The following is a 27,451-nucleotide window of genomic DNA, read 5'->3' on the forward strand; positions in this document are numbered from 1 at the left end:
TGTCTCTCCCGAGTGCCACTGCCCTGCCACTGCCCAGCCTTACTATACATTTAATAAATAATGTACCTTTTGTGGAAAAAAATAGGTGCAAAACTAATGACATTACATCATTGGAGCACTTAAGGCCTATCTTCCAGTTCAGGATCATAGTTATTTATAAAGGTGTAGGTGCTCCAGATTCATAAATATGTGTATAGGACTTTTAGTTTTAAAATCAGATGTTGTGTGCTGGACTAAAGACTTAGAGAAGTACCTAAACCCTTGCTGGATAGAAGGTGGGTTTGAGGCCTGATTGGCTTTTTACTTGGAAATAGTTCACAGGTCCAGCTGCTTTGTAGATTCTAAGGGTGTAGCCATTGTAGCATTTATCCTAAAAGTTCTCAGCATATTGTACCTTTAAAAAGTTATAGAATTAGCTTGTAGACTGAGGTATTGCTATGTTACCAAGAAAGTGTTCTGAAGGGAGGTCATGCATTAGGCTGATCTGGTGCCTTTGGAATGTTCAGAGAAATGATTGGGAGAAGCCCTGCTTGGTTTCCAAGTGTTAGCTGAGGCTAGGAGACTCTCCACACTTAGAAACTTACTTACTGTTTATATAATCCTTACATTTTTTTTTTCTTGTATGTTTTAAGAGTCCATCGTTTTAGGATTCTTACTATTCTCATGAGCTGCAAGTAGTTAAAAATAGACTTAAGCATTTGTTTTTGTTTTTTCAAGACAGGGCTTCTCTGTGTAGCCCTGGATGTCCTGGAACTAGCTTTGTAGACCAGGGTGGCTTCAAACTCAGAGATCCGCCTGCCTCTGCCTCCCAAGTGCCACCACGACCCTCCAGCATTTCTCTGATTCATTTTTGTAACTTCTTTGACAGCACTAGTAACCCAGTATCTACTTAATGAAGTTCTAGGTTATAACACTGAAGACTGCAGAGAGCCAATGATAGGAAAGGAATTTTGAGCTTGGATCAGTTTTGAGTTTATTTGATAAGTGGAGTTTTAGCCATAAAGAAAAAAATTGTCATTTATAGGCAAATGGGTGGGGTTGGAGAACATTATGTTAAGTAAGTCAGATTTAGATTTAGAAAAGCAGATATGGCTTCTTTTCTCATCCAAAGAGAAAACTAAAAAAGACATGAAAGTAGGAAGAACTATTTGGGAAAAGGAAGGGGATTGGATCAAAGAGGCTGAATATGATCAAAGTACATGATATACCTGTATGAAAGTGTCCTAATGAAATCTACCATTTTGCCCGGTCCCTCTATGCTAATTAAGTATACATTCAAACAGGTTTACAGTTATGTATCCCTTGCTATAGTTACACACCATCATTTCTCCAGTGTGTTATATAGATGTATATATAAAATGTATCCATATATAACTATATAAGTCAATATCTATAAAATATATCTATACTTCACATAGAATCACAGAATAATTCCTTCTTAAAATGTCACTTGAAAATCTAGTTTAAAAGGTGAGGAGGAGGCCGGGCGGTGGTGGCCACGCCTTTAATCCCAGCACTCGGGAGGCAGAGCCAGGCGGATTTCTGTCAGTTCAAGGCCAGCCTGGGCTACCAAGTGAGTTCCAGGAAAGGCGCAAAGCTACACAGAGAAACCCTGTCTCGAAAAACCAAAAAAATAAAAAAAAATAAAAAAAATTAAAGGTGAGGAAGGGCCGGGCGGTGGTGGCGCACGCCTTTAATCCCAGCACTCGGGAGGCAGAGCCAGGCGGATCTCTGAGTTCGAGGCCAGCCTGGTCTACCAAGTGAGTTCCAGGAAAGGTGCAAAGCTACACAGAGAAACCCTGTCTCGAAAAGCCAAAAAAAAAATAAAAAATAAAAAATAATAATAAAATAAAAAATAAAAAAATAAAATAAAGAATTCGATGTTAAATATGAAACAAAATGAAATAAACCCTAGGTATATCTGCTTATTTACCAAGGGATCTACTACTCATTTGTCATCACAGAAGGCTGAGATCTTGGGTCTTAAATGCATATTACTGAATTAAAAAAAAAAAGCTAGTCCGAAAGGTTACATACTATATAATTCCAACTATATGTCATTCTAGAAAATGAAAAACTATAGGAAGAGGTAATTAAAAAAAAAAACACAAGAAGTATGATTGCTAGGGGCCAGGTAGGAGAGAAGAACGGACATGTACAACACAGGTATTTTAGGAGAGTGAAAATACCATGTATGATCCCAAGATGAGAGGCCCAGCGTTATGCACTTGTCTACGCTCAGAAAACCCATACCAGCAGTGACTGACTGGTAAAGGGAGCTTGTGACTTCTGGTGCTACAGCACTGATGTAGGTTTATCGGTCAAAATAAATATGCCAAGGCCGGGCAGTGGTGGCACATCCTTTAATCCCAGCACTTGGGAGGCAGAGGCAGACGGATCTCTGTGAACCAAAAAAAAAAAAAAAAAAAAAAAAGGTGAGGAGGGGGGGTGACTGTTTCCTAACTAGTGTCTAACTAGTGTACATTTTTTTATTTTTTTGGTTTTTCAAGATAAGGTTTCTGTGTAGCTTTGGTGCCTGTCCTGGATCTCACTCTGTAGATCAGGCTGGCCTCGAACTCACAGATCCTCCTGGCTCTGCCTCCCAAGTGCCGGGGTTAAAGGTGTGTACCACTGCCGGGCCTTACTATACATTTTAATAAATAATGTACCTTTTGGGGAAAAAAATAGGTGCAAAGCAATATGACATCATTGGAGCACTTAAGGCCTATCTTCCAGTTCAGGATCATAGATAGTTATTTATAAAGGTGTAGGTGCTCCAGTTCATAGATACATTACTGCTCTGCTGCCTTTAGTTTTAGATCAATGTTTTGTTTGTTTTTAAACTGAAAGGAGAAGAGTAAGTAGAGGACCAGCTGTAGACTGATGACTCATCCAGGAAACACCTATTTTGTATCTACAGGACAACACTTAGCTCTGCAGTGGAAATGCCAGAATGTCTGAGCCTGTGCCCACAAGAAACTCCTAGTCTAGGAAACCACTGCTGTGTAAACGGGTTTGTTGCCAGGGCAGGGCTGAGGAAGGTGGTAGTGTGTGGAAACAGGACAGCACAGAAGTAGCTTGTTAGTAAGCAGTAAGATACTGTGTTTGCTTCCTTTGTTTTGTTGAGTAGAACCTGCAGAGATGAGTTTGTACCAGCCTTATTTAATGGTCTTAGAGAAAGCAAGGGTGGTCTTGATTACCCTGGCAGCCATGGTTTGTCTGTGGTCAGTGAGTGCTGTTTCCTGCTTTCATTATGAGTTGGTTCATAATGGAAATCTAAGGTATGAAACAAGACCCAAGACTGTCATTTCACATGTATGTGTCTGTAACTGAAAGTAACAGCAGTGGTGAAAGCCGAGTGGATGCTTTGAACTTTCCAAGGGTTACCCTAGCACTTGGATGGCCATCTTTGCTAAAAAGTAATGCAGATAGATGCCTTTATGTATTTTCCATCTGGTTGTGTGGAGTAGTTTAATCACTGTGCTAGTAGTAACTTTACAGTCAACTTTGAAATCACAAGCTAATTGAAATTAGTGCTTAAAAGGGTGCTTATTGTTATGGGTTGACAGGTGCATTGGATTTTGTGAAACAGTTCATCTGGAAAAGTGAAGATTTCGCTACCCAGAAAGTGTCATAGATAGTAAGCATTGACTCAAACTGCCAGTTCTTAAGTGTGAACACTAGACAAGAAACCTTTTTGGTTTCTAGAACAGTTCAAGGGCATGGGGTCTGAGGCATTGTGATTTGTTGCTCTAATCTACAGTGGGAACCCCCTGTTGTATGGCGGGAAGGAGTCACATCATACAACAAGGCCCATGTGGGAGGTTCATTGAGGGGAGGAGAGACAAGGGGGCAGAGACCTGGTTCCTGGGCTTGAGAGCAAAGAGAAAGAGGAGGTGGCAAGGCCCGCCTTTCTAAGGAAATGTAGCGAATGCGCACAGGAGTTTTCTTAGTGGCTGCTGCTGAGGATATATCCTGTCAGGACCCTAAGGGCAGGACCCTAAGAGCAGGTCGGTACAGATGCTCTAAATGCTAATGACCCCAACTCCTTCATTCTTTTTGGGCCCTGTTGGTTATAATAGTGTCCGTGTCTTCAAACAATAGAGACAAAGAGAAGCAGACTATTTCAGAGTCAGTCCTCAGGGGTCTGAGAAGTGCCTCTGGGACTTGGACTTGTGCATGAAATTGTTAGTCCTCTACGCTTGGGCTTTTACTGTTGTAAAAGAAGATACCATCTTTGTCTTGTGTTCTTAGCACCCTCAAGAGGTTGCCTTCATCTCTACTATCACTGCAGGAACTCACTCAAAGTTTAAAAAAGGGGAGTAATTTGAGAGAATAGGTCCAGTAGCAAAGTAAACCAAGAATGCAGTCATTTTTGCAGACTTGATTTCCTTTCAGTGTCGCCTTTTAAACTTCCCAGGACCTTTAGAACTTCAAAATTAGAAATTTAGACATATCGACAATATTTGGTCTGAACTTACAGTGTAAAATTGGACTTGGTGGCCTCTGGTTTTGAAGAGCACAGAAAGAGAAAGTATCCAAAGCACTTGTCTTCTGATTTCTTTAAGATCCAGTTAAGAAGAAAGGGTATTCGTGAAAAGTCCGACAAAAATTACAAGATGACTAAGTATTGTTATTGCATCCCTGTATTCTGCAGTTCCATTCTTTTAAGTATTGCCTTAGACAACATAGAAATGTTATTAAAATTCGGCATTTAATCTTACATATATTTTTATTTCTAGAGCAAGGATGTAAACTCCAAAGGCAAAGGATATACTTGCTATGTTGTAATGTGCTTGTTTCCTGAACCATGTGCATTCTTTGTTACAGACATGGAAAGAAACTAATAATCAAACTGAGGATTTGTTTAGTGGATGAGGGGGTGGCCAGGGCTGCTTCTGGGATCTATCTCAGCAGCACTTCATGGGTTCTAGCACTTTAAATCCTGGTTTTCTGAAGATGATTGGCTCAGGTTAGATTACTGTATTTATCTGGATCAGTACTGTGGCCAGGGGCATGTTGACTTCAATTGTGAAGTAAGGGGAAAAAGGGGGAGTTGAACATACTCTTAAAGCTGACCTGGAGTTGATTTTGTATGCGAATACAAGACAGGAGAAAACATCCGGAAAATTCAACAGTCTGTAATGTACTGTAAGACCTCTTTTCCAGAACAATTTTTGGAGCCAAATTATTATTTCAATTCTAGAAAAAAAAGTGAAAATTAGCTATGTATTTCTGTAAAAGCCAAAAAAACTTGGCTTTTTTGCTTTGAAAACATGGTGTTTTTGTTTTTTATATATAGGATCTATCTATCTATCTAATATATATACAATAAATAATGTTTAGTTATTGCATAGCTTTGTGATGTGACACCCAAGTTATTAAGAAGCTTAATTAAAAACATATTTATTCTCGCTTGTTTTTTGAGTCAGAGTCTCACTCTGTGTGGCTCAGGCTGGCCTGGAATTTAATGATCTTGTCTCAGCCTCCTGAATGCTGAGATTGCAAGGCTTTTGTCAGAATGCTTGGCTAAGATACTTTATTCTTTTTAGATTTATCTTATGAATATGCGTGTTTTGTCTATATGTGTAGCTGTGTGCCACTTGTGTTTCTGTTTGCTTGTGGAGGTCCGAAGAGGTCATTGGATCACTTAGAACTGGAGTTAGGTATGGCTGTGAGCTGCAATGTGGGTACTGAGAATTGAACCCAGGTCCTCTGCAAGAACAAGTACTCTTGAGTGCTGAGCCATCTCTCCAGCTGCCTTAGTTACTTTTTTATTGCTATGATAAAGCATCATGACTAAGGCAACTTGTAAGAGAAAGCATTTCATTTGGTTTATGGTTTCAGAACCCATTACTTTTCAACTTAGCCTCAAGCAAATTCTTATGACAAGGGAAAAAGCAGCCACATTCTTAGCCAAAGTTTTACAAGAATGCTCACTAGCCCTGTTGCTATTGTTTGCCCCTGGCACCTCTTGATTTCAGCCTCCACATACAGTCTGTATGACTCTCAATAGGATCCTACTAGGATGACTCATTAAGCTCTGCTTACAGTGTTCAACAATTTTCCTAGTCCAAAGTCTAAAAGTCTTCTACATTCTTCCAAAAAGCACATGGTCTGTCACAGCAATAAATAGTCCAGTACCAATTTCTGTCTTTGTTACTTTTCTATTGCCATGACCACACCATACCAAAGCAATTTAAAAAAGAAAATGTTTAATTTGTCTTAGGGTTAGAGTCCATGAGTGAAGGACCAGCTGAGAGCTCACATTGAACATCAACCATGAAGCAGAGAATAAGAGGAATCACACTCTATTTTTGACCTCAAAGTTTGCCCAGTGACATTTCCTCCAACAAGACCACACTTCCCAATCCTTCCCAAACAGTTCCACTAACTGGGCATCAAGTATTCAAATAGATGAGCCTATGGGGGCCATTCTCATTCAAACCACCACACTAGAATAGCAGTCAAAGAAAATTGGTAACATATACCTATTAGGGGATGTATACCATGTCAGAATATGTTTGGTGATGAGAAGTCTTTGAATTTTCTTTTTCTCTTTTCTTTCTTTCTTTCTTTTCTTTTTTTTTTTTTTTTTTTTTTTTTTAAAGATTTGCTTATTTATTATGTATACATGTATGCCTGCAGGTCAAAAGAGGGCACCAGATCTCATTACAGATGATTGTGAGTCACAATGTGGTTGCTGGGAATTGAACTCAGGACCTCTGAAAGAGCAGTCAGTCCTCTTAACCTCTGAGCCATCTGTCCAGCCCCCGAATTTTCTTTCATGTATTTATTGCTCATTTCAGTATAGTTAACTTGGATTTATTCTTGATATTTACTATAAACACGTACATCATTCAATTTAGGATTTCCAGAAAAACTTTGCACATAATATATAGTAAAGTACTTTTGGGCTCATACTAGTTCTGTTTCTTCATTTTTTGGGTGACAGGATAGGGTGTAGTACAGGTTGGTATGGCCGTAAACAAGTTGGTATATTTCACATTAAATCTAGGTTAAAAGCAAGGCCATGGGAGGATCATCTGTGGCACCGTCTCCTCTTCTAGTTTGCAGATGGGAGCGGGAGGTCATGGGCAGTGTTGCTCCTATTTAGAACCTCTTGGTTTTGCTCTCAGCTAAAGGATGTGGCCTTTCCATTTGATCAGTGTCTGTTTGAGGACAGTTACCTGAGCTTTCAAGGTGGGGAATTTTGCATTTTACATTCAATCCATAAATATTTTAGGTTAGTATCCAAATAGGTACTTCAAATCTGAATCTTCATCTGATGTATTTTATGAAATAGGACCATATACTAGAACTTTATTCACAGATTACCTCATTAAGAAACTTTGTAAGCCGCTGTGCGCACGCCTTTCCCACACTCAGAGCAGAGCCAGGGATCTCTGTGAGTTCGAGCCAGCCTGGGCTACCAAGTGAGTTCCAGGAAAGGCGCAAAGCTACACAGAGAAACCCTGTCTCGAAAAACCAAAAAAAAAAAAAACCAAAAAAAAAAAAAAAAAAGAAACTTTGTATGTGTAATACCTCAGAAGTTCACCTTACTGTGTTTTAAGATTAATTTTTTATATCTCAGTTTCCTCTGAATGGCACTTAACAAGGAAATCCAAGATTGTTCTGGATATTTTCACCATATTCCTACATGCAGCTAAACTTAAATATTTAAACTGAACTGGTTATTTACTTACTTATTTATTTATTTTATTTTTTTTTGTTTTGTTTCGTTTTTCGAGACAGGGTTTCTCTGTGTAGCTCTGCCTGCCTCTGCCTCCCAAGTGCTGGGATTAACACCCCCCCCCTCCGCTTTTTGGTTTTTCGAGACAGGGTTTCTCTGTGTAGCTTTGAAACCTGTCCTGGAACTCACAGAGATCCACCTGCTTCTGCCTCCAAGTGCTGGGATTAAAGGCATGTGCTACCACCTCCCAGCTGAAACTGGTTATTTAAAAACGGTGGTTAGTATTTCAGTTAGCAAGCTTTGCAGCAAGTGCAATTTCTAGTCTTTCATAATTGAACTTTCCAGCCCAAACTACATATTAACTTGAATGAACTTAGGAAATAAACTAATCTATTTCCCTAAATTGTTATTCATTACCATATACCTTTTAAAATGAATATGCCGGTTTTCATCCTTGACTGGTTGATGTTATCATTACTACCTGACATGGTAAAACATTAGCTATGAGAGTAGGCTTTTGTTATACAACACAAACATTGTTTTGTTTTTGGTTTTTTGAGACAGGGTTTCTCTGTGAAACAGTCCTGCTCTCCTGGAACTCACTCTATAGACCAGATTGGCCTCGAACTCACAGAGATCTGCCTGCCTCTGCCTCCCAAGTGCTGGGATTGAAGGTGTGCACCACCACCGCCCGGCTTTTCTTTTTTTCTCATTCTTCTGTAATGATTATAATAAGGCAGTTATTTAAACAAATCTTGGACTGAGGGGGGCACTTTTAAGACAAGGCTGGTCTCAAACTCACTACTGTAGCTGAGGATGACTTACATTCTGGTTTCTTCCTGCCTTGGGCTAGGCTTACAGGAGTGCACCACAAGACACCATGGATTTTTTTTTTTTTTTCACATTTGTAAACTTTTTTTTTCACATTTGTAAACATTTATTCTCCTGAACTGGAAAAGACTCGTACCCACACATTGTAGTTTTGCAAAATTACACAGAAATTGAAAATAAGGCTCTTTGTTCATAAGTGCAATGAATCTTTGATGTCTGGTAATCTGCTGTAGACAGTGGAAACAAATTTCAACCACTTAAGAAGTTTTCAGGACACAGCAAATGCATTTCCTTAGGCAACAAAACCTCCAAAGAGGAGAATGCACATGAGAGGCATTTAGTTATTGGAAGGACACTTTCAAAAGTGGAAGGATTCTCCTGCGTAGGATGATTCCTTTCTCCTTTTAACCTAAGGGGTTTGATTAAGAGGTATTGAGAACATAATTTACTTCACACTTAATGGCTGCATGTTTAAAAATGAGTATCCTGCACATACAATGTTTGTGACCCAGAAGTGTTTCAGATTTCAGGCTTTTAATTTGTGCATGAGATGGAAGCTTCATGGTGTGGAATTTTCCACTAATGGTATCATGTCAGCAAGTGGAGTTTCAGGCTTGGGGGCTTTGGGAATTAGGAATGAATGTTGAACCTAGAATAAGCGACTGATCCTTTATCTTAAAGTTACCAATACATTGAACATTTAGTAAATATTTATTACACTTAAAATAATAACAATTTAGAATTAAACTATCTTAGTTAAACCATCTAAACCAAGTTAGAATTTTCTTGCTAACTAAGATTTTTTTTTAATATAAAAAACAGGTTATAATTCAAGAGTCCAGGGTTATTTTAAACAGTAATATTTTCTCTGTAGACAGTAGTAAAAATTATAACATTTCCTAGCTGGGCGGTGGTGGCGCACGCCTTTAATCCCAGCACTCAGGAGGTAGAGCCAGGCGGCTCTCTGAGTTCAAGGCCAGCCTGGGCTACCAAGTGAGTTCCAGGAAAGGCGCAAAGCTACACAGAGAAACCCTGTCTCGAAAAACAAAACAAAACCAAAAAAAAAAAAAAAAAAAAAAAAATCTAACATTTCCCAATAAGCCCCTTTAAGTCAAATGATAGCTGAATTATACATATAAATATTGATTAGATTCTGGGATACATAAGAAACCTATCTTTATCTGTTCAGAGAACTATGTTTTACTTAAGTTATGTGAGATTCCTATTCATCTTTCCCTTCACTGTTTGATTTACAGCAGACATTTTTCTATAGGCTAATCCATAGTATAAAAAGATTTTAGCCTCCCCTCTAAGTATGGCCAGCATTTTCTTTCATCAGCCTGATACATTACAAATTCTTATCCTAATAGTGAAATGTTTCACTAAAGCTTGTCTGTCCAGTGATTATAAGCCACAGTCATCCTAGGGTCCCTCCTGCTAGGTAGCCTCCCCGGATCTGTGGGTTGCAGTCTTATTGTCCTTTGCTTTATATCTAGTATCCACTTATGAGTGAGTACATACCATGTTTGTCCTTCTGAGTCTGGGTTACCTCACTCAGGATGATATTTTCTAGGGAACTAAGATTTTTTTTTTTTAAGATTTATTTATTATGTATACAGTGTTCTGCCTGCATATATGTCTGCAGGCCAGAAGAGGGCACCAGATCTCATTACAGATGATTGTGAGCCACCATGTGGTTGCTGGAACTTGAACTCAGGACCTCTGGAAGAGCAGCCAGTGCTCTTAACCTCTGAACCATCTTTCCAGCCCCAGGAACTAAGATATTCATATTTTAAGAGATTTTTCTTGACATTTTTTGAGGCATGTTTTCTGAAGCACAAAAATTTTTTTGAAAGGCTGATTGGCCTGTGGGCTAAAAAGATGAAAATCCAGATAAAAGTTGTGTTATTTCAAAAAGACTAACTTAAGGTAAATAATGTGCTTTTGGAATGTAATGTATGTTTTAGGATTCCACCACAATGGTGATAAATTGTTTTGAGTGTAATAATATATACTAGGAAGTTTATGGCAGTATTATTTATAATGACAGAAAACTGAAAACAACTCATCCCTTTCATTGTGGGACCAGTTTAATTATATTGTATGTACAACTAAAAAAGAATATAAAAGAATGAAATGGTTTTATTTGCAAGGTTATAGAATGGCCTTTAATATTATTTAAACAAATCTAGTTATCTGTCAACAGACGATACTTTGTTCATCCATAAAGAAGAATGAAATGGCACCATTGTCATATCTGATGGTCTTATGTATATGAGAACCATGAGAATAGACGATTTGGAAAGAGGGACTGGGTGGGGAGGAGGAGGTAAGGGGGTGAATATAAAAAAGTAAGTCCAACTTACTGTGGAGGCCCTGGGTTTGAGCCCTCACATCACAAAACAGCAACAAAGCTAAATATAAATATGTTTTTTTATGCACAAATCTTCAGAAGAATATTAAGAACTGGGTGACTGGGTGCCAAGTAGTAAAAATATGAGAAAGGCTTCACATTTTGCTCTGTGTGTGTGTGTGTGTGTGTGTGTGTGTGTGTGTGTGTGTGTGTAAAGTAATTAGATTGATAAATGTCCTGTATATAGGGCCAAAGACAGCCTGACAAACTAAATGAGTTGAGCGTTTGCTCCCCTTCTCTCTTAAAAAGGAATGTGACTTCCTGTCTTCCAGAAACTGAATTTACCAATTTCTTCACCCTTTCAGAGCAATCACTCAAGTGTACTATAGCAGGAGGAGAACCAAATAAGTATATATTTTTTAATAAATTAATGTATATTGCAAACATTTGGGTTTTCTTGGGTTATATATTGACGGTTCAGTAGGAATTAGTTAGATGAGCTATTTACCATACTTATTATCAGGCTCAAATTTCCTCCTTTATTCTGTTTCAGGGAGGAAATAATGCTGGCCACACGGTTGTTGTAGATTCTGTGGAGTATGACTTTCATCTTTTACCTAGTGGAATAATTAACCCAAATGTTACTGCCTTCATCGGTGAGTGTTTAAATGAACTGCTTGGGGCCAATAGTGGTATATTTTCAATATCAACACTGACTTCACTTTTACTAACCAGATGGTTCCTTGTGGTGTCATTAATTTTGGCCACGATACCTTGAGTCGCTAGCTGCTGATTACCCTTTTAGGTTTTTTGCCCTATTGGTTCCCAGGATGTTGGCTTTGCAAGCATCTGTGCATATTATTCCAGTTTTCCAAAGACTTTCCAACTCTGACTATGAAATAAGAGATGTTTAATTCTAAACCCTTACAAGTATAATTTGATGGTTTGTATTCTGCTGTTTAAAAATGCTCATGACACACTAAAATGATTTTTGTGACTACAGCAGAGAGTGATTCTAAAAGACATTCATTGGTCCAGACCATGATCCAGCCACACTGTTAGCTTCTTTCAGAACATGATTCACTTGTTTCAAAGTATTTCAAGTTGTTTTCAATGTAATTTTAGCATTTTATATCCCTATCATTTATACATGTTATAAACTGAATAATTTCTGTGGTAATCCTTAATAAAATGCAATGTTCTGTTAACAAATGTAACTTATTCTGTTCAAAATAGATGGTTATTACAGCTGTCTACATTTTAACATTTATAATATGTATGTCTATATTATAATTACAGGTGTTTAAGGTGGAGGATTGTTTGTTTCTTTTAGGAAATGGAGTGGTAATTCATCTTCCTGGGTTGTTTGAAGAAGCAGAGAAAAATGTTCAAAAGGGAAAAGGTATGAATGAATGAGTCTAACTGTAATGTGTTATTTTCATTGAATGTTATCATTTTCCTTATCTCTTTGATTAATCTTGTCTACCTCCCTTTATTGTCTGACTCATCATACTGAATGATGAAATATTTGCACCTCACTTGCTGAATCCACTTTCTTTCTTTAGAATGTTTTCCTTAGACTGTCCCCTAAACCAACTTAGAAAACATGTTTCCACCTCACAAACAACCACAGGGAGCTTACTAATTCTGGTTTATCCGTGAGCTCAGCACCTTTAGTGCTCTGCTGGAGAGGCCACCCCTTAATCTAAAGAGAATGACAGTGTGGATGTTGTCAAAGGTAACAGCTGATGTTCATTTTTCTTTGGTTTTTGGGGCAGGGTTTCTTTGTTGTGGCCTTGACTGTCCTGGAACTTGCTCTGTAGAACAGGCTGGCCTCTAACTCACAGAGACCCATCCACTTGCCTCTGTCTCCCAAGTGCTGGGATTAGAGGTGTACGCCACCACCATCTGACTCTTATGTTTTTTTTTTTTTTTTTCTTATGTTTGAAACTTCTTTTTTGAGCTGGGCATTGAAGCTAGGTGCCTGTACTTGATAGGCAACTTTCCTAGCTCCTGAACCTGATTTGAATATCCAGATGTTAGTTTTGAATGCAGTTTATCCTGAGAATACATAGAACTTAATGTACTAATATAAAGGAAACTACCTGTTTGAATTTGTTTTGTCTGTTCCTGATTTATTGAATGATGGGACCAGGTATGAAAGCTCTCAGCCCTTGCTCTTGGTAGCTCATACTTAGATGGGAGCTGCATCTATATCATTAACATTCCATATCCTAGGTGTAGTAAGCTACAATACTTTGGAGAAATCATTATTTTATCTAGGCACATTTCTTTATAACTCTTTCAGAAAGGGTGCCATTACTAAAACCAACTACCTTCTCTTGAATGTCTCACATGCTATGGACCTGATCCCTGTCCCTATGTCCAGGAAAGTATTTTCCTGCTATTTGCTTTTTGGGGGTTCTTAGGAGTATTTTATGTGTGACTGCTTTGAGACAGGAACTATTTAGAAAAAAAAAATATGGAGATAAGAGCATGAATGAGCTTGTATGTTAAGACCAGTGACAACCTTGATAAGCTCAATGTCTTCCACACAGAGGAAAGATACAGACATGAGTACTTCAGTCAAAACACTCTTATAAAACATTCTGTTCATAAAGAAATGAAGTCTAAAAAATTGTTACACAAAATGTTTGATAAAGTCTATCTTTTCTGTCCTAGGTCTAGATGGCTGGGAAAAAAGGCTTATCATATCAGACAGAGCTCATATTGGTATGGATGCCATATTGTATTTATTTATAACTGCCTTTTAACCAAATCTATCAAGTGAAAGCATTTAGAAATGAATTATTTTTTATGTTTATGGATTGTAGTTGAGGTTAAAATATTATAAGATCTTGATTTGTTTGTTTGTTTTGACAAGAACTAGATTGAAATACACCTATTTCTGAAGACAAGGATAACTAAGCAGTTGAGTAACAGCAGCAGTATTCTGTAACATCTTTAGTCATTAAAGAATAAATCATATCAAAATACAAAGATTTATTTGTACATGTTAACATTCCTATAAAAGTGCATATGCCCTGCATCAGTTTTTTTAGGATGACTGCTATGATGAGATGAATTATTGCTCTTCATTCTAGTCTTTGTTAAGTAGAACTACATTCTGAAATTAATTTCAGCTATCCCTAGTAGTGGGGTTTTCTTATCTTTACTTATGGGTACTGAGCATACATGCAGGTAAAAAATTAGACTAAATTCTCAAGGTAGTTTTGTTTTCTTTTCTTCAATGTCTAGACTTCTGTAGAAAACAGAAGCAATATTCAAAACAGCTTCAGAGAGAGTAATCAAATGTAATTAGAAGGCATTAAGGTTCTACACTGGGAAAGTCATTGTTCTGATTATACTAATAGCTTCCTCCTAGGGCCTAGGAAAGCAGTAGCTTTGTGTCAGGGTACTAAATTAATTTTTGAAAATACAGTTCAACTGCTTTCTGTCAGCCACTTATTTGTGGTTTTCTAGTTGCCTTTTTACTTTCTCTGATGGAAAGTATTTAAATGCAAATGCTTTTCTAATGCAGAAGAAATTGTATGGCATATTCTGATATCTGTTGTATTATAACCGACTTGCTAAATTAGGGTTTAATGAAACAACTCTTAAGAATAATTCTGGTCCCTGAAATAATTTAGAAAGGCTACTGTCTGAATAACAGGATAGGAGCATGTGATAAACTAATCATATGATGGCAGTTTGAAGTATAACATGATATGCTGACATTCACAAAAACATATAATATACTCAATGATAGAGGCTTCTGAGTGCCTAGAAAAATTTCTATGATGACTTTTCTGAGTCATAATCTGGTCCCATTGATCAAAGGTTACCACAGCTCATACTTCTCTTATAGATTAGTTCTGTCATTTGGAACTTTATTTAAAATTATAGTTTATACTGGTCTCCACTGAACATTCTGCCTATAATTATTATAATTTTATTGTTATTGCTATTTGAAGTAAAAGTTTTTCTTATTTAAATTTTTTTTACCTATTGGGAATATACCAAACATTTTTTATCCCCTTTACCATTGAGGAAAATTGGCTTTTTCCAATATTGGTTTATTAAAAATAGCATTTCTCTGACATTCTTTTTTTTTTTTTTGGTTTTTCGAGAGAGGGTTTCTCTGTGTAGCTTTGCGCCTTTCCTTGAACTCACTTGGTAGCCCAGGCTGGCCTCGAACTCACAGAGATCCTCCTGCCTCTGCCTCCCGAGTGCTGGGATTAAAGGCGTGCGCCACCACCGCCCGGCTTCTCTGACATTCTTATAGCTGTCATTTGCTATATAACATTCCAGTATAATTTTAAGGATACTCTTTTTTGCCTACTTTTGTGGTACTGAGACATGTATTGATTCACACTCTGCAAATTCAGCATCTGTAATGTAACTAGTATACAAAAATTTCAAAAACTCTCAGAAGGTGTGTCAGAGAAAACTGGTGATCATAGAAAGGTTTTAACTTACCTTGCCAAGCAGGGCTGTGGGTGGAGCTGCCGTTTGTAGCTTGTGCAGTGCCTCTAAAGCAGGAGATTAGGGAACAACACTTCTGCATAGCTTTGGAAGCTAAGGCTTCTAAGACGGCAGTTTCAGTCCAGATTTTATCAAATTTTTCTGGTTTCTATATAACTAATATGTATCTTTTAATGCTTGTGGTGGTCCACGCCTTTAATCCCAGGACTTGGGAGGCAGAAGCAGGTGGATCTTTGAGTTTGAGGCCAGCCTGGTCTACAGGATGAATTCCAGGACAGCCAGGACCACACAGAGAAACTGTCTTGAAACAAACAAATAACCAAAACGTTTCCCCTAAATCTGAGAACTCTTATCATTCTATTTAACAATTTATTTGGAAATAACAGCATAATTGGAAAAAAATCATGGCATAATATGATAACATCATTGAAATTGCAGCCCTAAAACTGGTGAGTTTTATGATCTGTTAATTATAAAAAGTTATTTTGTAAAAAAAAAAAAAAGTAAATATACTTTAGAAACCAAATATACTTCAGAAACCAAAACACTAGGCCTTCCTGCCTGTGAGCTGTTTATGTAGTGAGTCAGTAAATATTCGAGCTCTTGCTAGTACAGAATTAACTAGCAAACTGACATTGTCCTACTACTCGGTATTGTGTTGGGGTATGAATGTGCATATAGGTGCATGTAGGTGCACTGCACAGAAGCTTATCAAGGACTGCAAGGGATGCTGATGTGAACAGAAGAGTGTTTGCCATATAAGAATTTTTCCTTAAAAGTTGTGGAAAGCCATCACGTTCCAAGGACAAGGATGCCATTTCTTTGTGTCTTGGCAAGCAATTTTTGGATGCAATAAAGAATATGGATTCCACCCAGGCATTAGTGGCACACGCCTTTAATTCCATCACTGAGAGGCAGAGGCAGGTAGATCTCTGTGAGGCCAGCCTGAGCTACAGAGTGAGTTCCAGGAAAGTTGCCAAAGCTACACAGAAAAAAACAAAAAACAACAACAAAAAAATTGGAATTATGTCCAAGAGTGGAAAGAGGCACAGGTTAGAGTGTAGTTTTAGTGAAAGGTGATGGAAGTTTGGGACTAGGGAGGAAGAAAGAGGAGATGTAAAAGTGATCCCTAGACTCCTAGAGTCCAGAACTTGAAGATGAAGAAGGAAAAAAAAAAAGACTATCTTTGGCTGGGTGTTGGTGGCCCACACCTTTAATTCCATCACTGAGGAGGCAGAGGCAGGCAGATTTCTGTGAGTTCAAGACCAGCCTGGTTTGCAGAGTGAGTTCTAGGATGGCCAGGGCTGTTAGACAGAGAAACCCAGTAGTCTGAACTTTATTGAATTTCAGGTAAGGATATTCTAAAATGAGCTTTTTTTTTTTTGGCTTTCTTGAAACACTTTGTGATCCAGTCTGGCCTTAAACTTGTGATCCTCCTGCCATAGCCTGGGTAGTGCTGAAATTACAAGTGGAAGCTGCCATTGTGGCTTTTAGAAATTATACCCATAGAATTTGTTATAAACAAGGTTGGAAGGATTTCTAGCTGTAGTAATTGAAGTAGACTATTTTTTATCTTGTATGTTATTTGTGTTTCAATAACAACTGTGATTTGTTTGATTTCTCTTCAGTATTTGATTTTCACCAAGCAGCTGATGGTATCCAGGAACAGCAGAGACAAGAACAAGCAGGAAAAAAGTATGATGTCTATATATTTAATTTTGATGTAGTTTGAGCATATCTACATCCTTATGTATAAATTCTGAGCCAGAAATAAACAAAACAAAACCCAGAATAGATAAGAATATTTTACTTAGGTTTCAGAGAAAACCAGTTGGATTATGCAAATAAGCTTGTAGGAAACAGCATAAATAGCAGACAGTCATATGTAACTTCCTTCTTTGGAAAGATCTGACCGAAGACTTAATCTCCCCTCTGTAACTTAAAACTTGTTGGTTTGTTTTTTAAGTTTGGGTACCACAAAAAAGGGCATCGGCCCAGTGTATTCCTCCAAAGCTGCACGGAGTGGACTTCGGATGTGCGATCTTGTCTCTGACTTTGATGGCTTCTCTGAAAGGTAAACAGACTGGTTTTTTTAAAATTAAGAAAACAAAAACATTTTTAAAGCCAAGTGCAAAATTGTAGCATCAGTATTCAGATTTACTTCGTGAAAAATAACCTGGTGATGATCTAAGAATGATGTCCTAAGAAGACAGAGCTATATTTTTAAGGACTCACATTTGAGCAGCTTTTCTGTGAAAGGAAGTGCTCCCAGTATGGCAGTATTGATGTGCTCACCATGTTCTAGGATCTCATCTTTGGAATTTCAGATTCAGGGACCCTGTTATGTCTTCCCAGGTCCTGGTAAGTTATTTGGGCATGTCGTCAAAACTAGAAATGCTGGACTGACATATTCTTTGTAGAATGGTTTCCATGGAAAATGTAGTTGTTGGTTCTCACTGGCAGGCAACACTGGAAAGTCCTAGAGATCAGTCGCTAGTTTCTGAGTGCCATGTAGACTGTCCCCATTCATTTCTTATGGTCCATCTTTTCTATTTTCAGATTCTAGTTATTCTAATCCCTTCTCCAACTACACACGTCACCTTAATTATATTTTGTCTTAAGTGTAAAAATGTATCTTAAGTGTATAATTTATTCATATGTTTATCTCCTTTATTAAGTCTTATTTCTCAAAAAAGTAACTTCAGTTTCAGAACTAATTTGCAAAAATCACTTGACTTGAATGATATTATTTGAAGTATTCTTTAAGATAGTTAATGCCCTGATCTGTTTATTTCTCAGGTTCAAAGTTCTAGCTAACCAGTACAAATCTATATACCCTACTTTGGAAATAGACATTGAAGGTGAATTACAGAAACTTAAGGTAAGGCTTTCTTAGCTTAGTGATGTGCTTTTAAATACTTATTTGCCAAACTGACATTTAGGTTTTTCATGTATTCTAGCTTTGTATTAGCTATTGAAAGAATTTACAAGTCATTCCTGGACATAGCATGTTTGTGTAATTTCACACAGTTTGGTCTAGATGGAATACTGGATGGGAAAAGGAATGGTATATGAAAATAACCAGATCATAGGTCTCAGATGCACCTGCAGGACACTTAGCTTTTATTCAGGAGACAGTTGGAAGCTATTGGAGAATTTTGAACAGAAGGAAACTCAGGTTTGGGTTATGAAGAAACCACACATGGCTGCTGAAATGTGGATCAGTAAAGAAAGGGACATGTAAAGTCAGCACGTTTAGGATTGATAACCAGTTAGTTTCTTCAGCTATCATTTCTGAGACAAATACTGGCCATCAAAGAAGCCCACCCATGCATGGTAACTATTAGATCCAGTGGTACCTGAGTTAGCAGAAGGCTTCTCAATCACTGGTAAATCTCACTTTGTTTCCTATACACCTGGTGTATAGGATTAATATTGTTATCAGAACTGAGTAAGAATCTACATATCATATGTCATTCTGGAATAGTTGTAGACCTTAGGTCTCTTTGTGATTCTCATAAATTGGGTGTGGTGGCCTACGCCTGTAATCCTAGCACTTGGGGAGTAGAAAGAAGCAGGAAGGTCAGAAGTTGAAGTTCATCCTCAGCTACATACTGAGTTGGCGCCCATTCTGGGCTACATGAGGTTATTCTTGAGGGGGAGAAAAAGAAACAAGGAAAAGAAACAACAAAGGAAACAAGGTTTTCATAAGTGATATATGTTGAGCCAGGACTTCACAGAGTCATTTTTAGCCACACAAAAAGGACTGAAATATGCATAAGAAAGAGATTAAGCTCCAAGACAAGCTCCAGGGAGGGGCCAGACAGACAGACATTAGTGGATGCAGTATATTCATGGGTTCCTGGTAAGTAGCTTCTAGAATTACCCTTCCTGGTGTCTGTAGTTGAAATCCAGTTTTATTTATTGCAGCTGTACTACAGCTCTCAGGGGAGTTCTTGTTTATAGTGGTACTTGAATTCAGTTCTGAAGTTAAGCATTACTAGCACCTCATGTTAGTAGCTGACACTGGTGACATTGTGGAATTCTTGTTGTAAAGAAGGAGGCAGCACTCTGTCCCTGACATTGCATGCTGGCAGTGTAGTTGTGCCTTTCCACATTTTGGTGTCACTCTGATTGGAATTTGAAAATTGTTGGTTATATGGATTTTAAATGCAGCTTTTCAGATACCTTAAAAATGTCAAAGTGCCATCTAGTTAAACAGAGTTCTTTTTATTCCTGAAAGCTAGCTTATGAAGTTGGTATAGAACTTTTAAATGTCATAGTGCTTATATATGTGTTGTTGAGGACTTCACACATGCAAGGTAAGTGCTCTGCCACTGCGCCACAGCCCCAGCCCTTGTACTGCTAATCCAAATGTTCCCTAGGATGAGCCCTATCACCAGCGCCTTCTGTTCGGATTTGTCAGTTTCCACTGCCGAAGGCCAGGTAGTTTACACTTTGACTGGTGTTATAATGTATTAGTGCACATGGAAACTGGTTTTTGTCTTTGTGTAGGGTTATATGGAAAGGATTAAACCGATGGTGAGAGATGGAGTTTATTTCCTATATGAGGCCCTCCATGGACCACCCAAGAAAATCTTGGTAGAAGGTGCAAACGCAGCATTGTTAGATATTGATTTTGGTAAGTGAGATATGATTCATAGGGAGTTTGACTGAGCCCAAAGTACTTAGATATAAATATTAATGTTAGCATTAAGGAGGTTATAAATAGTGCATTTAGCGTTTGTATTCAGAAATGAGATAGCTTGTCATCTTATGGCAAGGTTTTAAAGGAATATTGTGGCAAGCACAGTACAAGTTTTACACTTCATCAGAAAAATGGAATCATTTGGATTCTGTGGGTTTGGACCAGTTCTGCAGATTGTGAATTTTATTAGTTGATTCGTGATTTATTCATCTCCTATTTCTCTGGAACTGAAAAATGATAAGATCAATTTGGGGGAATCTTCTTTATGTCTTTACAAAAATAGAAATTAGGATTAAACATATATATATTAAGATCTAGGCAAAACCGTGTATGTTAATTCACACTGAATGAGACTTGCTAGGCTCAGCATTTCCTCTATCCTCATGGTTAAGCTAAACTTATTCAGATGACTATCTCATTAGTCTTGGTGGTTATACCTAAATATACTTTCTTACACTGTTAACAGTTCTGGGTGACAGTTTTTTTTCTTTTTAATTTATTTTTATTTTCTGTGTTTGAGTGTTTTGCCTGCATGTGTATCTGTACACCATTGCCCTTGGAGGCCAGAAGTCATTGGATCCCCTGTGAATAGAGTTACAGAAGGCTGTGAGCCACCATGTGGTTGCTGGGAATTAAACCAGTGCTGCCCTTATCTGCTGAGCCATCCCTTGAACATCTTGACATTTCATTAGCTTTGGATACTAACTAATGAAAGAAAATGTGTTTCTCCATAATAGATGTACTTACCCTTTATCCTATAATATGCCTTCTCAATCCAGGAAGTGTATCATTAATTAGCAGAGTGAGTAGCTAAGTATAAAGGGGAGAAAAATGTACCCACATAATTGTTCCTGTAATTTTAGGGTTGCTCTGAATAGAGTTCAAAGGCTGGGGAAATGTTGAACACCACAAAATTACTATTGCCCCAGGGTCCTGCTGCATCCTAAGTATGCCCACCAGGGAGTCATTTGAAATTAACAGGAATCAATCAAAACATGTAGGTAGATTTCTGCATAAAATTCTTCAACAGTAGTGATTATATGCTATATAGAGCCAAGTTAGCAACTGGACATGGGGGTTCTCTATAGCTAAAATGCTGCAATTAAAGCTCTGACCATCTGTATTTTTAACTCATTAAAGAAAAAGAGAATCAAGCCTAAGTAAGACGCCCTTGAGGTTGTGGTAAGTCTGTCAGATAAATACTTGGAATAAATTCATATGCCTGGTCCTAATGTAATTCTGTTTTACAGTGTATGTGTACATGTGTTCATCTTAGTGTTTTATTTTTTATTTTTCTATTTTCTAGGAACTTACCCTTTTGTGACCTCTTCAAATTGCACTGTTGGAGGTGTTTGTACAGGTTTGGGTATGCCCCCTCAAAATGTTGGAGAAGTGTATGGAGTTGTAAAAGCTTATACCACTAGAGTTGGTATTGGTGCCTTCCCCACAGAGCAAGACAATGTAAGCCCATTTCTTAGTAATCCAGTTTTTAAAGTATGGAAAGAAAAAAAAAACGTGTTTCCCAGACCCCAAACCTTGAGACTCCTGCCTCTCTCTTTATTTGCAAGGGTCATTTGCTGTGTTTCAGGAAAACTATATAACTTTAGTTCTTGAAATGATTGGCTAGGTTTGTCTGTTATATAAACTTGAACTTTGAACTTTTCCTTTGTTGTGAAAATTATATGAGAAATTTAAAAGGAGGAAGGATGTAATTTTTTGTTCATGGTTTCAGACCATGGTTACTCTGTTCTGAGTGTTTCTGACCAGTAGTAAGACATACATTATGGCAGAAGGGCATGGTCACCTCACCTCCGGGCAGTTGGGAAGCAGCAAGTAAGAGCTGTGGCAAGGACTAGGCTTACCTTCAGACACCCCAGGAACCTCTGTTCTCTAACAAGACACTGCCTCCTAATAGCGAGCTGTGAAGTCATCGGCACAAGCTTTCTTGTCAGACTTTCTTGGGACCACCTACCCCCAAATGATGACATGGAGACTTACTAATTATGAGAGCCTACCCTTAGCTTAGGCTTGTCTCGCTAGCTATTGTAACTTAATTAATCTGTTTCTGTTCATCTCTGTTCTGTCACTGTCTCCTTCATTCTTCTGTACTGGCTTTCCCCCACTAGATTCATCCCCAGGAGTTCCTCTCTGTCCCCAGAAGTCCCACTTAACCTCTCCTGCCTAGCTAGCTATTCACCGACATTCAGCTCTTTATGAAATCAGTCAGGTGCCTTAGGCAGATGAGATGAAACAGACACATTTTCACACCATGTGATCAAATATCCCACAACACTCACCACATTAGTGCCCTTGTGATCCAGTCATCTCTCAATATTGATTGCCAGCTGTTGAGGACCAAGCCTTCAACTCCAGAGCCTTTTTGTGGGACATATCTCAGACCATAACAACTTCTTATTGATAGGATCTAGTTGTTTTATTATCTGTCAATATACACTTGACCTGTATATAACATTATAAGAAATTAGCTTGAAAATGTAAAAATGAAATCAAAACTGAATATATTCTAAGTAATGTCATTTTCATGAATTCCTGTCTCCAGCTTATTTCATGAAAGATGTTTATCAAATGTTTATTATATCATCTTTAGTATGGTCCCTGGATATACAGCTCTGATACTCTAACTCAGGAATTCTGTTATCCAGGAAATTGGAGAATTATTACAAACAAGAGGTAGAGAATTTGGAGTAACTACTGGGAGGAAAAGAAGATGCGGCTGGTTGGACCTTGTGTTACTCAAATATGCTCATATGATCAATGGATTTACTGCGTGAGTATTCTTCAGAAACATCTATTTCAGGAAATGGTAGCCAGTTGATGACCACAGATCATGTGGATTTTGATTTTGTGGAAAGTAAACTTGAGAAAAGCTTCACTCCTTTGCCTCCAGGATAAAATCATAGTTTTAGAAGTGGAATGAGATTATAAGAGGAAGTACATAGGAAGAGGCACCCAAGTTATTCTCCTGGATGCCCAAGGCTCTAGAAGAATCATAGTAGTCTGACAGAGGAGGGTGCTCAAGTGAGGAGACAGGTAGGAGGAGAATGGATACCTGCATAGACAGCCAGGAGGAACTAACTCAGTGTGCGCATGGAAAGGAGGCCGTGCTGGGTGGGGATGCAGTGTGCACAGGGAAAGGAGGCCGTGCTGGGGGGGATGCAGTGTGCACAGGGAAAGGAGGCCGTGCTGTGGGGGGGAAACCGTGCTGGGTGGGGATGCAGAGTGCATACCTGGTGTCTGACCTCCTGGACTCAGTGTGACTGGATGTGCTCACCTTTCTGAGTCTCTGTCTCATCACCTTTAAAATCCAGGTGATTGGACTGGAGAGTTTGCTCAGCAGTTAAGAGCATTGCCCTAGGTTCAATTCCCAGCAGCCACACCTCCTGTCATGTAGGCATACATGCAGATAGAACACCATATACATTAAAATTAAAAAATATCTAAGGTTGTTACTCCACTCACGGACATTTGGAAAATGAGGTGAGATGTAGGAATACTGTCCTGCTCACTGAAAATATTCAGTATTAGCATTTTTATAGATAAGTAAACCAGTTTGTATTTGCATTAATAGGCTGAACTTCTAAAAAGTAAAAGAAGGAAGTCATTTTGCTTGTTTTTGTTTTTAAAACAAACAAAAATCCCTGAGAGTTATGGATCAGAATCCCAAACCTAGTGTTTTATCTAATTTCTACATATTTTCCCTTAAAATCCTGTTTTCCAGTCAGTTTTCGGGAAACTTTGATGTATCACGAAGAGGTCCTTGATGTTTCCTCACTCAGTTTCTGACCAGAAGGGTGGAGGTGATGTTAATCAGAGTGAAGAATTGGGAATGGTAGCATGTGTGGAAATGGACTTAATACCTTGTGATTGTGTGGAACAGCGTGTTCTGCTGTACCCCTCAGCCACAAAGTGCATCCCTAACTCCAGGCCACCTCCCACGAGTCATCCCTCATAAGGAAGCTGAGCAAATGTAACATTACCAGTGGAAATCTGTTGTCATTACTAGAAAGTAACTCTGGAGTATGAGGCTGTGTCAATGCAGTGTCTTTCTATGTTTTTATGTGTGGCACGCTTTCGAGGACAGTCCTAACCAGTTTTCAGAAGCGCTTTGGAGCTTTGACCTTTGCATGAATTTTCCCTTTCTCCTGCATCAGTCAGACCGGAGGTCCTAAGTTTGCTGTTTCAACGGTGTCTTTTCTTTCAAAATTAGGTTGGCCCTTACCAAGTTGGACATTTTGGATATGTTTACAGAAATCAAAGTTGGCGTTGCTTACAAATTAGATGGGGAAATCATACCTCATTTCCCAGGTACTATTTATTTATCCATTCATTCATTTATTTATTTATTTTTAGGCTGTGTTTAAAGCTTATGAGATTGTTAATATTAGCATTTAACTATACATTATCATATGTAATTGCTACTTATAAGATTATATATCTTTCACTGGCTTGATTTTTACTAATAGTGCAGATAAATTCACTTTTTATCATTTTGTTCAAAACTGGTATTAATTTCAGACTTAATGTACTTAATTAAGAAAGATGTTTGTACCATGCTGCTTCAGGGTTTCATCTTTTTAAACTTATAATAATTGACAGGAAATTTTAAAAGTGAATGATTTCCATGAAGGAGTTCTCTCTTCCTTGGGAATAAAAGGGTAAAAGAAAAGACCCTTGAATCTTGTGGTGTGTTCTTGCTCAATACATGAGCCTACTCCATCCTTCAAGCCCCATAAGTTTATCTAACCTTTCTCTGTGCCTGAAGTTCACAAATAGGTGATACCTACTTGAGGCAGTATAGTTATTTGAAGCCTGTCTTAAGTCATAGGATTTCCTTACTCGGAAATTCATTAAATACTTCTAGATTTAGAAATGGAAATTGCTGGTTTTTTCAGATTAGTTTTCCTTCAACACCAAGGAAATGGCAATTGAAGGGAAGCTGACAACCTTGATGAAACTTGGCAGGGTGGAAGTTCTATGATCCTGAGACTAGACATTCATGGAGAATAAGTTTCTGTCTTTTTTTTTTTCAATTTCTCTTACAGAAAAATAGGCATCTGTTATCATTTTAGGATATGGTTACTTAGAAACTGATTATTCACATATATGTTATGTCCTGCTTGTTAATGCTACCTCAAAGCTGTTTTAAGAGTTTTAATAACGCTTAAATACCAAAGAATAGTACAATCAAATACAGTGACACTTAGCAAGATCTATCATAATCACATACAAATTCCTTTTATTAAATAAAAACTCATAAACATATAAGCTTGTCAAATTTATGCTTTTTGGTTTTGTATTTTTAAGCTGACTTGGGCCAGATTCCTTCAGAAATACTCCAAGGTGGAGATTTTCATCCAAAAAGTGTTGTAGAATGTTCTCAGAAGCATTGCTTGTGAGGACAGCGCAGTACATGTAGTATAGCTGATTGCTGTTCCCGTGCCTCATGGCTCCCTTCGAGTGTTAGACATTACAGAGAGTAGATTGTAGAGACTCGGATTCTGTTGTCTTCCTCCGAGTACTATGAGACCATTGAATTGATGGATGGTTAACTTGAACTTGTATTGTGGTAATATGTTTGTGATCTAACAAATAAAGCTTGCCTGAAAGATCAGAGAAACAAAAGAGCAAGCCACAGCCACCACCTCTTACTTCAACAACTCCTCAGCCTGTAAGAGCTCCTGTCTCCTCCTGCCTTATATCTATCTCTTCCCAGCCACACCACTTCTTGTCTCACTTCCCTAGTGCTGGGATTAAAGGCATGAGATCCCAAGTACTGGAATCAGGTGTGTGCCACCATTGCCTGGCTCTGTCTTTTAGACTGGATCAATCTTGTGTAGCCAAGGGTGGCCTTAAACTCAGAGACCCATCTGCGTCTGCCTCCCGAGTGCTGAGATTAAAGGTATGTGCCACCACTGCCTGGCCTCTATGGCTAACTAGTGGCTTAGCTCCACACTCTGGTCTTCAGGCAAACTTTGTTAGATCACAAAGAAAATATCACCACATTTTATCATTTGTTTTTATTTTTTGTTAATATTTTTATAGAAAGATCTATATATTTCCAAAAACCTCCCTAGCTGGTACATGGTCTCGGTCATTCTTGGGACTCTGCTCTGAAGAGGGAAACCCGAATAGTGAACCACACTGCCCACCATGTCTGCAGTCAGAGAAACTGCTCCTCGTTGCAGTGCACATGCCGGTTCCAGCAGGGGATATAGAGGAAGTCATTAGGTGGACTAAGAAAGCAGTTTTCCATCCCCCAGTCGATGGCTGAGGCTTGGAGCTGTTCCAGCCTTGCTGTTGTGCACACACATAGTTATGGTATAGAATTCAAAATGCTGCAGAAACAGAACAGAGCTCATTCACCAGCCACTGTAACTGATGGGATAACCATGCCATCTTTCTCTACTCACAGTGTAAAATCATGTTGCTGAAGACACGTTGGTTTATAAAATACCACCCTAGAGGGTTGTGTGCTGGTGTTCACTTTTCTAATGGTCTGAAAGCTCTAAATTCTGACATGTCTGGTTTCGAGGATTTTGATAAGTGTTCTTGAACCTTCTTTTGTCAGAGCCATTTGATTGAACTGGGCATAGTGGTCCATGCTTATAATTCCAGAACTTGGATAGGCTGAAGGGAGGAGGATTGCCAAGAGTACAAGGCCAGCCTGGACTGAAGATAAACCATGTCTAAAAAACAAAACAATCATTTGGCAACAGGCAGTGTGTTCCATAAACACATATACTTCTTAACTTTCAGCAAACCAAGAAGTCTTAAATAAAGTGGAAGTTCAGTATAAGTCTTTCCCGGGATGGAACACAGACATATCTAATGCAAGGACATTTAAGGAGCTACCTGTCAATGCCCAGAATTATGTTCGGTTTATTGAAGATGAACTTCAAATACCAGGTAAACATTTTATGAGCAGCTGTCTTTGGTTTTCTGTTATGTTAGTTTGTGGCGTTTTGTTGTTGTTCTTGGGTTTGTTTTGGTTTTCCTCCTGGGACATTGAGTCTAGTCCTTTCTCTTGATTAGTAATTCTTTGATGGCTTTTACTCTCATCAGCAAATGTTGTGGTTGTTTTTATCATTTGGCCCAAGCTGCTCTTAAGAGTTGAAATCTTGGACAGACATTAGGAAATGATAGAGTATAATATAATAGGGCATCTCATGTCTGTTGCTGTATCTCATTACTATTGCTGTAGTGGAACACCATGACCAAAGCAACTTGGAGAGCCAAGAGTTCATTTGGCCTACTCTTTCATATCACTGTTTGTCATTGAAGAAATTCAAGGCAGGAACTCAAACAGGACAGGAATCTGGGAGGCAGGAGCTGATACAGGGGCCATCCATCAATGATTGTT

The 27,451-nt window shown here is 38.3% G+C and overlaps 1 protein-coding gene across 1 annotated transcript in view; it reads left to right on the top strand.

The window, feature by feature from the left end:
* Nucleotides 1-27,451, top strand: part of Adss2 (adenylosuccinate synthase 2) — a 32,348-nt gene that overhangs the window by 1,583 nt on the left and 3,314 nt on the right. The window contains exons 2-12 of the mRNA XM_028865500.2: nucleotides 11,431-11,533; nucleotides 12,211-12,279; nucleotides 13,560-13,610; nucleotides 16,991-17,057; nucleotides 17,329-17,436; nucleotides 18,162-18,243; nucleotides 19,878-20,004; nucleotides 21,377-21,531; nucleotides 22,734-22,858; nucleotides 24,299-24,396; nucleotides 26,848-26,997. Coding sequence (XP_028721333.1) covers nucleotides 11,431-11,533; nucleotides 12,211-12,279; nucleotides 13,560-13,610; nucleotides 16,991-17,057; nucleotides 17,329-17,436; nucleotides 18,162-18,243; nucleotides 19,878-20,004; nucleotides 21,377-21,531; nucleotides 22,734-22,858; nucleotides 24,299-24,396; nucleotides 26,848-26,997 — 1,135 coding nt within the window. The remainder of the gene's footprint in view (nucleotides 1-11,430; nucleotides 11,534-12,210; nucleotides 12,280-13,559; nucleotides 13,611-16,990; nucleotides 17,058-17,328; nucleotides 17,437-18,161; nucleotides 18,244-19,877; nucleotides 20,005-21,376; nucleotides 21,532-22,733; nucleotides 22,859-24,298; nucleotides 24,397-26,847; nucleotides 26,998-27,451) is intronic.

This window comes from Peromyscus leucopus, chromosome 15 (genome assembly GCF_004664715.2).
Source record: "Peromyscus leucopus breed LL Stock chromosome 15, UCI_PerLeu_2.1, whole genome shotgun sequence".
Lineage (NCBI taxonomy): Eukaryota > Metazoa > Chordata > Mammalia > Rodentia > Cricetidae > Peromyscus > Peromyscus leucopus.